This window comes from Mustela nigripes, chromosome 8 (assembly GCF_022355385.1).
Source record: "Mustela nigripes isolate SB6536 chromosome 8, MUSNIG.SB6536, whole genome shotgun sequence".
Classification (NCBI taxonomy): Eukaryota; Metazoa; Chordata; class Mammalia; order Carnivora; family Mustelidae; genus Mustela; species Mustela nigripes.
This window is the reverse complement of record NC_081564.1, coordinates 31,432,652-31,447,621: the sequence shown is the minus strand read 5'-3', so window position 1 is coordinate 31,447,621 and position 14,970 is coordinate 31,432,652. Positions and strand designations below refer to the sequence as shown.

Below are 14,970 nucleotides of genomic sequence, written 5' to 3'. Positions count from 1 at the left end.
TTTATTTATTTATAGTTTTACAGGTATTTAAATTATAAGCTCCCTAGAAGGCTGGGAAAACACGTTATGTATATCCCCATAATAGAGAGCACATTTAAATCACGCAATACAATTTAAAACAGAAAGGTTGCGAGCATTTTCAAAACACTAGACAGTAAAATTCAGGGGTAGACACCTTGCTGCTTGCTGCACATGTCAGGTATGGTGTGGGATGCTGTCTCACACTCCCCTAAACCAACACCATCCACCTCTACCAGGCTGTGGTGGGGGCGAGGGGGGTGCCCTCACATCACTGAGGGAACATAGCAAGGGCATGGTAACCCCAAGCTGGGCGGAGTGACTTTGCTTCTAGATCTTGCCAAAACAGAGAAACCCATGGCTTCAAGCTCATTTTATCAGCCTTTTGACTTGAGGTACATTCAGTTTGCTTACCGCCAATCACTCGCTCAATTGCTTGTTCAAAGTGCTTCTGATTTATGGAATCTGAGAGGTGTCTCGCAGCTATCAGAGCCGCTTCGTTACAGACATTAGCAACATCAGCTCCTACAAAACAAATGTGCAGAACAGCTTACCCACCAAATAAACTCGGACTGATTAGTCACACACATTATAGATGACCACATTCAGTTTCTCAACCAGCAACAGACTTTTGAGAAAGGGTTTAATGTAATGTAAATTCAGTTTGATTCATAACCCCAAGCTGTTCTAGCAGTATTCAGAATAACGTGGTACAATCCTGGCCCTTTGAACTAAGGTGCAAGTGTTAGTAGCAGTCAGCAGATAATTATGGGCAGCAACTTTTATAAGCAAGATGGCTCATACAACAGTTACCTATTTAAAAATACCCATTAATTAACTTAGTTCTATGAGCTCTGCTGGGAGAGTGACTAATGTGAATATTAGGCAACATGCTGAAATATAATGAAAACATAAGCAGTGCACTCAATTAAGTAACAAAAGTTAAATATGTGAAGCTTGCCAAATGCTTTCTAGATGGGTAAGTCTTTTTCTAAAAGATTTATATGTTTATTTATTTATTTGAGAGCGAGAGTGAGAGAGTGCATGACTGGGGGTCGAGGGGTGGGCTGAAGAGGCAGCAGCAGACCCCCAGCTGAGCAGGGAGCCTGAGCTGGGATCATGACCTGAGCCAAAGGCAGACACTTAACCAACTGAGCCACCAGGTGCCCCCATAAGTCTCTTAAAATTCACGTTTCAGATCAAGTATATGGTTAACTCAAATAAGTTATAACATGTGTATGTACTCAATAAACACTGAAATGTTATAAATTCCAAAGACCAAAGAATGAAAACAAGTAAAAAGATTAGAACCCTGGGACATTTAAGATGCCTACCTTCTTCTAACCACACACTTCCATATATAACCCTCTCAGACTTTCCACATGTTCCTTTTTAAGAAAGGCTCACATTTTACATGTTAAAAACTCTGGAATAAGCACACGCCAAGATGCTCAACATGGCTAGTCATTAGAGAAATGCCAATCAAAACGATGAGACACCACCAGGGTAGCTACAATCAAAAAGACAGGCAATGACCAGCACTGGCAAGAATGTGGCAAATTGGAATCTACAGACACTGCTGGTGAGAATGTGGCACAGTCGCTTTGGAAAACAGTTTGGTAGCTCCTCAAAAAGTGATTCAGCAGCACTATTCCTAGGTATATAACCAGAAGAATGGAACGTACATCCACACAAAAATCTAGACACCGATGTTCAAATCAGTATTATCTCTAAGAGCCAAACGATGGAAACAAATGATAGATAAAGATGTGGTCTAGCTACACAATGGAACATTATCCGGCGGAAAAAGGAACAGAGTGCTGACACATTCTACAACACGGCTGGACTCTGAAAACACTACGCCAAGTGAAAGAAGCCAGGCAGAAAAGATCACATGTTGTGTAATTCTTTTTGTACGTAAATGTCCAGAATAGGAAAATCGATAGAAAAAGAAAGTAGGTGAGGGGTGGCCTAGAGCTGGGGGTAGAGTGAGTGATTGCTAATGGATTCTTTTGCGGTGATGAAAATGATCTAAAATGAGACTACCGTAGTTACAGTGAAACCTTGTAAATACACGAAAAACCACTGAACACCACTTTACAATTCACAGATGAATTTTTTGGTATGTGAATTCTGTCTCAACAGTTTTAAAAAACCTCATGAGGCACCCGGGTAGCTGAGTTGGTTGAGCATCTTTTTTTTTTTTTTTTTTTTTTAAGATTTTATTTATTTATTTGGCAGAGAGAGATCACAGGTAGGCAGAAAGGCAAGCAGAAAGAGAAGGGGAAGCAGGCTCCCCGCTGAGCAGAGAGCCTGATGGAGGGCTTGATCCCAGGACCCTGAGATCATGCACCCAAGCCAAAGGCAGAGGCTTAAGCCAGTGAGCCAGTAACTCATGCACCCCTGAGTGTCTGACTCTTGATTTCAGCTCCGGCTGTGATCTTAGGGTGGTGAGATCCAGCCCCACGGCAGGGTCGTGTTCACTGGGGAACCTGCCTGAGATTCTCCCTCCTTCTGCCCGTCCGCTCAACCAAGGGCTCATGTGCACACTCTCTCAAACAAATAAAATAAATGAATCTTAATTATAAAAAACCCAAAACCCACATACAAATAACCCAGAGGCAGAAGGAAGAGGGTGCGGTATGGACGAAGGTTCACCATGAATTAATAATTGTTCCTGAAGCTAATAGGTGATGTATGCAGAGGGGTTCATCACACTATTTTCTCAGCTTCTGCAGATGTTTGAAATTTCCCACAATAAAAAGGTAAAATTACACACTGAAGAGACCCAAGGTGAGAGGTAAAAGTAAACTGGTATCTGGCAAATGTCTCTGACCTAAAGGACTTCTAACACACAGCAGGCTCTGTTCTACTCACCTGAAAACCCTGGAGTCAAGGATGCAAGTTTTCTGGCCAATTTCTCCTTTTCCAGGGTGCTGTCCAGTTTTAGTGGTCTGAGGTGAACTTTGAAAATAGAGGCTCTTCCTTTTATGTCAGGTGGTCCTTGAAAAATTATTTTTAAGGGGGGAAAAAAAATCACAGTGAAACAGTCATATCTCTCCTCAAAAGAATTGGACTGAACCCAATGAAGATCATCTCACCAATAAAGATTTGCCTATCAAAGCGCCCTGGCCGCAACAGTGCTGGGTCTAGAATATCTGGTCGATTGGTGCCCGCCAAAATGACGACGTTTGTAGTTGTGTTAAAACCTAAAGAGACAATAACAAAAATGCAAGACTTAAAGCTTTAATAAAGCATCATTTTTCTAAACACAAGTATGAAAGATTTTAATTTATATGACTATAATTGAGAATATGTTGTCCATTTTTTGAATGCTTAAAAAAAATTCTTTTTAAAGATACATTTTATCTGAGAGACAGCATGTGCACCCAAGAGAGTGCATGAGTGGGAGAAGGGGCAGAGGGAGAAAGAGAAGTAGACTCCCCACTGAGCAGGGAGCCCAGGGCTGGGCTTGATCCCAGAATCATGAGATCGTAACCTGAGCTGAAGGCCAATACTTAACCGACTGAGTCACCCAGGGACCTTCATCATTTTTTAAATATTTTTAAACCAGTGAGATTAGAGGCAACTGGCTGGCTCAGTCAACTGAGTGTCAGCCTTTTGATTTCACCTCAGGTCATGATCTTTCTGGGTCCTGGAATCAAGCCCCACCTATGTTGGGCTCTGCGCTCAGTGCAGTCTGCTTGAGATTCTCTCCCTCTGTCCCTCCTCCAGCTTAAGCTCGCTGGCTCTCTCTCACTAGTAAATAAAATCTTAAAAAAAAATAAATAAAATCAATACGATTAAATTTGCAAACAATCTGTCTAACCTCCCTGGGTCACAGGACAACCCAATGAATATCTGATGACAAGTATGCAACTTTACCTCCAACCTCTCAGCCAGGCTCACCTTGCTCGGTTCTATCAGTCACTTTGCAAATGTCAATGCCTTGGCTATAGAGCCTTCACCCTCAGGACCCTGGTCCCAAAAGAGCTCTGGTACTGGTACCCAAAAACATGGCTCTACTCGGACTGACCACCACAGAGCAAGGGAAGAGCTCTGCTTCTTTGTCTGGATATAGGCAGACCTTGTTTTACTGCACTCTGCTTTCCTGCACTTTATACATACTGTATTTCTTTTTCTTTTCTTTTTTTTTTAATTTGACAGATATCACAAGTAGGGAGAGAGGCAGGCAGAGAGAGAAGGGGGAAGCAGGCCCCCTGCTGAGCAGAGAGCCGGATGCGGTGCTCAATCCCAGGACCCTGGGATCATGACCTGAGCCCAAGGCAGAGGCTTGAACCCACTGAGCCACCCAGGCACCCATTCTATTTTATTTTTTTAAAAGATTTTATTTATTTATGTGACAGTCAGAGATCACAAGTAGGCAGAGAAGCAGACAGAGAGAGGAAGGGAAGCAGGCTCCCTGCCGAGCAGAGAGCCCAATGCAGAGCCTGGTCCCAGGACCCTGAGACCATGATCTGAGCCCAAGGCAGAGGCTCTAACCCACTGAGCCACCCAAGTACCCTACTGTGTTTCTTACAAATTGAAGGTCTGTGGCAATCCTAGTTTCAGCCAATCTATCAGTGCCATTTTTCCAACAGTATTTGATCACTTTGTGTCTCCATCACATTTGGTAATTGCAGTACTTCAACATTTTCATTATTATTATTATTATTATCATTATTTAAAGGATTTTATTTGAGAGAAAGAACAAGTCTGGGAGAGGCAGAGGGAGAAACAAACTCCCCGCTGAGCAGGGAGCCTGACTTGGGGCTCGAGCCCAGGAGCTGAAGGCAGACACTTAACCAACTGAGCCACCCAGGCACCCCATTTTCATGATTATATTTGCTGCAGTGACATGTCCAAAATCTTTAATGTCACTGTAGTGACAGTTTTAGGGCACCACAAACTGCACCCATATAAGTGAGCTTTATTGATAAATACTGTGTGTGTTCTGACTGTTCCAGCAACAGGGTGTTCCCTATCTCTCTCCCTCTGCTTGGCATCCCTATCCCCTGAAACAACAATATTGAAATCAGGCCAATTAATTACCCTACAGAGGCCTCTAAGCGTTTAAGTGAAAAGAAGAGTCATCTCTCACTTTACATGAAATGCTAGAAATGAATAAGCTCAGTAAAGAAGGCACGTTGAAAACTGAGACAGACTGTAGACTGAAAGCTAGGCCTCTTGTGCCAAGCAGTTAGCCAAGGAGTGAATGCAAAGGGAAAGTTCATGAAGGAAATTAAAACGTTACTCCAGTGGATACACGACGACAAGAAAGCAAAACAGTCTTAGTTGCTGACATGGAGAAAGTTTGAGTGGTCTGGATAGAAGAGCAAACCAGCAACAACATTCCCTTGAACCAAGGCCTATTCAGAGCCACACCCTGAGTTTCTTCAATTCTATGAAGGCAGAGAGAGATAAGGCAGCTGCAGGAGGAAAGTTGAAAGCTGTCACAGGGAGGTTCGTGAGGTTTAAGGAAAGAAGCTGCATAACATAAAAGGGCAAGATGAGAAGGAAAAGCCGATGTGGAAGCTGCAGCAAGTGATCCAGAAGGTCTCACTGAGACAGTTCAAGAGGGTGACGACACTAACACCTTTAGATGTAGACAAAACAGCCTCATATTGGAAGAAGATGCCGTCTAAGACTTTCATAGCTACAGAGGAGTCAATGCCTGCCTACAAAGCCTCAAAGGACAGGATGACTCTCTCATTCGTTGCTAATGCGGCTGGTGACTTTACATTGAAGCCAGAGCTCACTGACCATTCTGAAAATCCTGAGGCCCTAAAGAATCATGCTAACTCTGCTTGTGCTCTAGAAATGGAACAACAAAGTCCGAGGACAGCACATCTGTTTAGAACACAGTTTACTGAATATTTTAAGCCCACAGTTGAGAAAGCAGCTTGGAAAAAGGTTCCCTTCAAAATACTACTGCTCACAAACAATGCCCCGATCACTCAATAGCTCTGATGGGGACGTAGAGATTAATGTTGTTTCACACCTGCAAACACAACAGCCATTCTGTAGCCTATGGATCAAAGAGTAATTTGAACTTAAGTCTTTTTTTTTTTTTAAAGATTTTATTTATTTATTTGACAGACAGAGATCACAAGTATGCAGAGAGGCAGGCAGAGAGAGAGGGGGAAAACAGGCTCCCCGCTGAGCAGAGCCTGATGTGTGGCTTGATCCCAGGACCCTGGGATCATGACCTGAGCCGAAGGCAGAGGCTTTAACCCACTAAACCACCCAGGGTCCCCTAAGTCTTATTTTTTAAGAAATACACTTCGTTGGGCTATTGCTGCTATAGATAGCAGGAAAGAAGGAGGGATTCCCCATTAAGAACATTTGTGATTCATGGGAAGAGATCAAAGTATCAACACTGCCAAGAGTTTGGAAGAAGCTGATTCCAAATCTCATGGATGACTTTAAGGGGCTCAGGACTTGAGTGGGGGTAGTAACTACAGATATGGTGGGAATAACAAGAGAACTAGAATTAGAAGTGGACCTGGAGAGGTAATGAATCGCTATGATCTCAAGATAAACCTTTAATGGACGATGAGGTGCTTCTTATGGATGAGTGAAGAATCAATTAAAGGTAAAGGTGCTGTGAAGACTGCTGAAATTACAGTAAGGTAAGGCACTGGCAGGCTCAGCTAGTGGAGCATGTGACTCCTGATACTGGATACGAGCTCAAGCCCCACAATGGGTGCAGAGATTACTGAAAAATAAGAGCTTTAAAAAAAAAAAAAAAAAAAAAAGTGGGGGAGGGAACACCTGGGTGGCTTAGCGGGTTAAAAGCCTCTGCCTTCAGCTCAGGTCATGATCCGAGGGTCCTGGGATTGAGCTGGCATCGGGCTCTCTGTTCAGCAGGGAGCCTGCTTCTCCCTCTGTCCCTCCTCCTGCCCCCCCATTTGTGCACTCTCTCTAATAAACTTTAAAAATTGCCACAGCCACCCAGCCTTCAGTAGCCACCACCCTGATCAGTCAGCAGCTGTCAACACGGAGGCAAGATCCTCCACCAGCCAAAAGATTACAAATCACTGAAAGGTCACATAAGGGTCAACATTTTTCAGCTGTAAAGCACTTTTTTTGGTTTGTTTGTTTATTTGACAGAGATTACAAGTAGACAGAGAGGCAGGCAGAGAGAGAGAGAGAGAGGGAAGCAGGCTCCCTGCTGAGCAGAGAGCCCGATGCGGAACTCGATCCCAGAACTCTGGGATCATGACCTGAGCCGAAGGCAGCGGCTTAACCCACTGAGCCACCCAGGCGCCCTGTAAAGCACTTTTTAATTAAAGTAGGTACATTTTTTTAAGACACCTTTTGCACTTACTATAGTGTAAACACAGCTTTTATATGTACTGGGAAACCAAAACATTCAACTCGCTTTATTACAATACTCTTTACAGCGGTGGTCTGGTACTGAACCCGCAGTTATCTCTGAGGAGTGCCTGAACAATGGCCAGCTCAGTCACATAAAGCAGTTCAATACTCAGCACTGTACTGCCCTCTCTGAGCGCACAACAGCATTCAAGTATCTTACAGCAGGGAGCATTCTTACATCCTACAAACTAGCTTTCGTAATAAAAGAAAAAGCTAACTAATGTGGAAAGACTGCTACTTTCTTAAGAGGAGTATTCAAAATCTGCCCAATTTACACTTGGTTATACATGGGTTTTCCTGATGTTTCAGAACCATAAATGGTTTTAAGAATGAGACTATCAGGGCACCTGGGCAGCTCAGCTGGTTAAGCATCTGACTCTTGATTTTGGCTGAGGTCATTCAGGGTCATGAGATCAAGCCCAGAGTCGGGCTCCCCACTCAAAGGGAGCCTGCTCGAGATTCTCTCTCTCTCCATCTCCTTCTGTCCTTCCCCTACCCTCCACTTCATGCTCACTCTGTAAAATAAATAAATTTTAACAAAAAAAAAAAAAAAAAAAAAAGTGGGGCACCTGGGTGGCTCAGTCAGTAAAGCATCTGACTCTTGGTTTCCACTCGGGTCATGATCTCAGGGTCATATGACTGAGCTCCATGTTGGACTCTGCTTGAGATTTTTTCTGCCCCTCCCCTGCTCTCTCAAATAAATCTAAAAAATCTTAAAGAAAAAAGAATGGAATTATGATTCTTTTGTGGATCATTTCACCAATTTTTCTCTTATTCAACACCAGGTACAAACACCACCTTAATACCAATATTAAGTTATGGCAGGCTGCTAGGTAAGAATATTCTGCTATTATCTGTACTGGTGCAGAACTTTTTTAAAAAGGGCTATTTTGGGGCGTCCGGATAGCTCAGTGGTTTGGGCCTCTGCCTTCAGCTCAGGTCATGGTCTCAGGGTCCTGGGATCAAGCCCTGCATTGGGATCTCTGCTCAGCCAGGAGCCTGCTTCCCTTTTTTCTCTGCCTGCTTCTCTGCCTACTTGTGATCTCTCTCTCTCTGTCAAATAAATAAATACAATCTTGTTAAAAAAATCTATACCATCAACACAAGGATTCTCACTTAATTTTTTTAGATTTTATTTATTTGATAAAGAGAGAGCACAAGCAGGGGAGCAGCAGGCAGAAGGAGAGGTGGAAGCAGACTCCACATTGAGCAGAGAGCCCGATGTGGGGGTCAAATCTCAGGACCCTGAGATCATGACCTAAGCCAAAGGCAGACGCCCAACGGAGTCACCCAGGCATCCTCTCACTTTAGATACATGGGAAACAATTAGAAAGTGTAGTTTAAAATATGGAAGACCTTCAAGATGGCAGTGGCTGGGTGGCTGACTGGCAGACAGGTGAAGGCCCCTACGAGGTAGAAGAGGCAGAGAATCCTCCCCTCCCCACTTCTCTCAATCCCAGGAGCCCAGCAAAAGTGTTGTTTTTGTTTTGTTTTAATGAACAAGTAAACCATACAAGTTGTCAGCATGGGACGGAGATCTACATCATCCACCAAGAGTGGAAAATTTATGAATCCCACAGACCAACCCTGAAAAGCAGCCCAAAGAGAGAATTAAAGAAGGACAGAAACAGTGCATGACGGTAAGAGCTACAGCTTTGAAGTCAAAGGATCCCAAACGGGTTATCCAGGACATGGAGAAATTGGATGAAAGGGAGTTTAACCTCGTACAGCAACCACAGTTAAATGCCTCCACTTGGACCTGCCCTAGGTTGTCCCACCAGCTCCCTTGCCGGGCTCCCCACAACTTGATTCAGAGACCCAAGGTGGATGATACAAGCGCAGCCACCAATGAGAAGAAAGCCACGGCAACCATCAGCGCCAAGCCACAGATCATTAATCCCAAGGCAGAGATTATTTCATTCATGCTCACTCTGTTGAGGGTATGTTGGGAGAATAAATTTGCTGCTCCTCAAAGAAAGTCAGAGGATGTACCTCTGGCCAAAGCAGCTCCCAAATCTGGTCCATCTGTTCCTGTCTCAGCACAGGCTAAGGATGATATTTCTGAAGCTTCCATGAAAGGAATGGAAGGGCTACTATGATAGCTTCTAATGCCGGAGCAGGTTTCTGTTTGGATCATTGGTTTGGGGAAAGAGGTTCTTACTATAGTTAGTGAAAGAGTGACTTTGTTATGGTATTCTTTAAAAAAAAATTTTTTTTAAAGATTTTGTTTATTTATTTGACACAGAGAGAGATCACAAGCAAGCAGAGAAGCAGGCAGAGAGAGAGAGGGAAGCAGGCTCCCTGCTGAGCAGAGCCCGATGCGGGGCTCGATCCCAGGACCCTGAGATCATGACCTGAGCCGAAGGCAGAGGCTTTAACCCACTGAGCCACCCAGGTGCCCTTACTGTTAAGGTATTCTTAAATTAAACTGTAGGATAGTTTAAGCCCTAAAGTTTAAGCTGTGTTCAGAATTTACTGCACCTACAAGAGGATTACTTCATTCAGAACAGGCTGGTTACTGAAGCAGTGCTAACCTCCTCTCCCTCTCATACACCGTTTTCATCCTGTTTGTTCCCCTCCTCCAGTTCTTTGGAAACTTGTGACTGAGGGAACCTTGTTATTTATTTCACTCTCTTCTTGTGTGTGGGGGGCACTGGGGTAGAGATTTCTGGAAAAAAAAAGTTTACTGCACCCCATCTTGCCTTCTGTGTTTGAGTCATTTTAATATTTTCTTGTAAATATTTTTGTGATCCATTAGTGAAATGGACTGCAATGTCATTTCCTAATACAAAGCAAGATATGTAGAAAGAAAACATTTAATGCTTTGATTAAAATTATTTCCCTCTGACCTACACTTTCAGTGTTTCATGGAATAAATGTTCTACACCAAGAAAAATAAAATAAAATATGAAAAGACTTGAATATTCACCGTCCATCTCCACGAGCAGCTGATTGAGTGTGTTCTCCTGCTCACTCTGCCCCCCGAAGTTGCCTCTTCCTCTTTTCCTTCCCACGGCATCTATTTCATCAATGAAGAGAATGCAGGGGGCGTTCTTGCGAGCAAGGGCAAATAAGTCTCGGACCTGGATAAAAATATAAACACTAGAGTCACTTAACAAGTGAATATTATTTTCCTCCTACTAAAATAAGCATCATGCTTCCATCTAATAGGAAATCTTTTTGTTAACATACTATACTGTATAGTACATATTTTAAAAGTTATAAGCAAGGAAGTGGCAAATGAAGTTGGTGGGTAACTGTCTTAAGGTGAGCAAACATTTTTTCTATAGCATCGTAAGATACTGTATATATCACAGGCACTAACAATATCTGTTATTTTTATAGCAACTTAATACTACACATTTTTGCCCTACAAAAAGATGAGTCAGGGCGCCTGGGTGGCTCAGTGGGTTAAGCCGCTGCCTTCGGCTCAGGTCATGATCTCAGGGTCCTGGGATCGAGGCCCGCATCGGGCTCTCTGCTCGGCAGGGAGGCTGCTTCCTCCTCTCTCTCTGCCTGCCTCTCTGCCTGCTTGTGATCTCTCTCTGTCAAATAAATAAATAAAATCTTAAAAAAAAAAAAAAAAAAAAGGATGAGTCAATGGCCCCTGTAGGGGCACCTGGGTGGCTCAGATGGTTATGCCTCTGCCTTCAGCTCAGGTCATGGTCCCAGGGGCCTGGGATCGAGCCCTGTGTTGGGCTCCCTGCTCAGTAAGGAGTTTGCTTCTCCCTCTCCCTCTGCCATTCCCTCTGCTTGTGCTCTCTGGCTCGCTCTGTCAAATAAATAAAATATATAAAATCTTTAAAAAATAAAAAAAGATAATGCTGTAGAACTGTAGACTTTATATTCAGATTAAAAGTTCAAACTACTCTGGGGTTTGCATTTCATGCCCAAGGCAGCTGCAAGCAGACACGCACTAACAGATCTAGGCAGTACACATACACACAGCGAAGGCAGTGACTGAGCCATGTCCCCACAGGGATCATCACCCCACAGCTTAGACACAGTGTCCTGCCCTTAGCCCTGCTGTTGCTGGAGCAGGTGTGAGGCTCCCGCACCTATATTCTGTCCTACTAAACATGTCCCTTCAGGCCACTAGTTCAAGTGGGTTGAAGGAATGGGCATCCCCACACCTTTCCGCCAGCCAAGAGTTCAGAGTTTCAAAAACAATCTCCCATGCCTCACATCCCTCTTCCCCTCACTCACCGAAGTCCAACTCTCCCTGTCACCCTTTCCTCCCTGGACTTCCAGGTTTTCACTGCTATACTTCTCTGAACACATCCTCTAGGGTAACTCATGTTACCTAGGCCCTCCCCCACTCAACTCCAGATCTGTGATCAATAAACCATCTCACACTCTTCCCTAAATACTTCCTTCACCCTCTTGCCTGAACTCTAATTTGGCTGACACTGCAAAGCTCTCAACTGGAAAGGGTTTTTGTCTTTCCTTCCAGGCCCGTGGGAGTTGAAGTCTACCTCATATGTTGTGACTACTGCCAAAATAATTCTGCTGGAAAACCCCTGCTCATCGATGTTCTCAATATGGGGCAGAGACATGACCCTCCTGGTTATAGTACTCCCTGGGCCTGATTTCTCCCTTTTCCACCCCTCCCTCACTGGACATTATTTTCTAAGTGGTTCCTGGTTGGTTGGTCCCCTGAAGCACCTATTTCCACCTTCACTGCCAAGGTTTCCCTAACACAACCAGCTTCCCAGTCTACTCTGACACCCTCCCGTTGGTCTGGCCTACTCATGGGCTCACGCCTCTCTGACTGCCAGCTCCTCTTCGGTCTCCACCCCATTAGATTCACTGCTTTCTCCTCACCCACAGCTCCTCTCCTGTCTTCAGTCCCCCCACTGCTCCAGCCCATATCAGATGCCACAACATCAGCAACACAACACCTTCAGACTCCCCTAGCTGCTTGACAAGACCCATATGAATCTACCTACTCTACCGAAGATGCCATCAGGGGTAAGACACATCATTAACACATTTGCCATTGACTGAAAAAATAAAAAATTAAGAAAAATTTTAAATCCTGCCAGTTGATGACATAACACCTGATTATATGCTGTATCCTGATGTCTGGAAAGACAACTATGATAGCACTTTACCCCTCCTAGGTGTTTAAAAAAAAGTTAACATTTAATGAAATACACAAGAGTTAAAATTTAAGTGTTGCTTTAAAAGTTAATCCACATTCACTCTTCCTGATTTCAAAACTTACTATAAAGCAGTTGTAATCAAGTCTGCGGTACTGGTATAAAGACAGACATACAGATCAACAGGACAGAATTGAGAGTGAAGTAATTAAGCCCATGTACCCATCTATGGTCAAGGATGCCAAGACCATTCAATGAGAAATCATCTTTTTAACAAATGCTGCTGGGGAAACTGGATACACACATGTCAAAGAGTGACAGTGGACCCTTACACCTTGCTGCATTAACTCAAAATGGATCACAGACCTAAATGTAAGAGCTAAAACTATAAAACTCTTAAGACAAAAACATAGTAGTAAATATTTATGACCTTGAATTTGGTGACAGATTCTTAAATATGATACCAAGTCCAAGTAATGGCAAAAAAAATTAAAGAATGGATACACTGGTCTTTATCAAGATTAAATGCTTTTGTGCTTCACTATAAAGAAAGAGAAGAGGCAAACCACAGAACAGGAGAAATTACTTGCAAATAATGTATCTGGTTAGGATTTATTACCCAGAATAGACAAAGAACTCTCACAACTCAATGTCAGAACGACAACCCAATTAACAGATGGCACTAGTTTGGGCCAGGGCCATCTTTACCAACTCCATATTTGGGGAGAAGCTCAGGGGAAAGGTGTGGAAGCTGTGCCATTGTAACAGAACAAAAGACTTACTCTAGCTGGACCCACACCAACAAACATCTCCAAAAACTCAGATCCACTAACGGTGATGAAAGGGACGTTGGCTTCTCCAGCTGTGGCCTTAGCTAGCAGTGTCTTTCCAGTGCCTGGAGGACCGGTGAGAATGGCACCCTTCAGATATAAAAAAGGAAAGTATCTTTAACTAGAATTTCAGAAAAGTAAATTGCATATCTGCAGGCAATTCTGAGATATAAATCTGTCTATAAACTCTACTGACATATACTGAATGTTCCTTAAAACATCTGAACTATGGCAAAACATTTTTATATTAGTAAGAAAAGGATTACTTAGAGATGTTTTAAAAACTTAGTAAGAATGTGAAATCTTAAATTCTTCGCCTGTTTTATAAGATTTTTAGTGTTGCTTTTCAGACCTTTAGACTTAGGCTGAATATCTACTAATGAACCAACTGAGGTTTACTTAAATAAGTCAAGGAGACACAAAACAACACACTCCCAAATTACATTCTGCTTACTTTCTTCCCTTTAAAATTTTACAAATGAAGTAAAAATCTAATGACCAATTGTGAACATAGCTAAAAAGAAAAAATGTGCTTGCTCAAACAGCAGAATTATTTAAGTTGTGGAGATGCTTCAGTATGATGCACACAGGTACTAAGAAAGTAACAACCAATTATAAAAATTATCAAATATGATTTTTTTAAATCCATATAGGTAGGACATGAAAATCAAGGAAATTATGATTTCCTTTACAAAGGATTCCTTTAAAGGAAACTTTATTAATGAATTTTTTAAATCATGAAGCATTCTGGATTCTTTTACTTAAAGACTGAGCCTGGCCCTTGGAGTAAAAAGGTCAGTAAGCCCAGCCCATGGTCAACAGTCCTCGGATTTGAGGGGAAGACTTGAATTAGTGTTGCCTATCTCTTCTCCACCAAATCCTGTGTGAGTTTGAGTCCAGGTGCCACACACAGGCAGTGTGTGCTCAGAGTTGCTCAGGGAGAGATAACTGGGTGACAGTGGGGGACAATATGCTTTCATGCACATTTGGTAAGAGATGGGTTATTTAAATCTGACTGGAGGGATAAAAAAGGCAAATCAGGGAAGGCTTCCAAGGGGAGAGAACACAAATCTTTCTGGGAATATACACACTGTATTGCAAGAAGAAACATTTTCACAGACTAAATGACATGGAATAACAAGCAAAGACTGGTTAAGATAGAAGGAGAATAACAGATACTTTATCCTAAGTCATCAAACTTCATAAAATTATAACTTTAGAGATCAAGAAGTAATTCAAAAGATTTTGGGGTTAATTAGTTGAAAATAATCATCTGAAAGTTCACTTTACCTTTGGGATTTTTGCTCCTAGATCTTGATATTGCTTTGGGTTTTTCAAAAAATTCACGAATTCCATTATCTCTAGCTTGGCCTCCTCACAGCCAGCCACATCTTTGAACTTCACATCTATTTCATCCTTCAAGACTTTGGCAGTGGTTTCTCCAACACTGAAGAGTCCACCCATCCCCCGGCCTGTCCGGCCAATCCCGGCAGGCCCTCTTCGGATGGTGTAGAGTAAGAAAGCGATGATGAGCACTGTAGGCAACATGCTCAGGAGAAACGAGCTGAAGGAAACCACACACAACACTGACATGTTTTTAAGTCTGTTAAACTCTGGCTTTGTACATGTTTTGTAAGATA

The 14,970-nt window shown here is 42.9% G+C and overlaps 1 protein-coding gene across 2 annotated transcripts in view; it reads right to left on the bottom strand.

The window, feature by feature from the left end:
* Positions 1–14,970, bottom strand: part of AFG3L2 (AFG3 like matrix AAA peptidase subunit 2) — a 47,348-nt gene that overhangs the window by 12,995 nt on the left and 19,383 nt on the right. For both annotated transcript variants that reach the window (XM_059409159.1, XM_059409160.1), the window contains 6 exons: positions 14,621–14,894; positions 13,283–13,420; positions 10,328–10,481; positions 3,120–3,227; positions 2,896–3,021; positions 433–543 (listed from right to left, as the gene is read on the bottom strand). In XM_059409159.1, the coding sequence (XP_059265142.1) occupies positions 433–543; positions 2,896–3,021; positions 3,120–3,227; positions 10,328–10,481; positions 13,283–13,420; positions 14,621–14,894 (911 nt within the window). The remainder of the gene's footprint in view (positions 1–432; positions 544–2,895; positions 3,022–3,119; positions 3,228–10,327; positions 10,482–13,282; positions 13,421–14,620; positions 14,895–14,970) is intronic.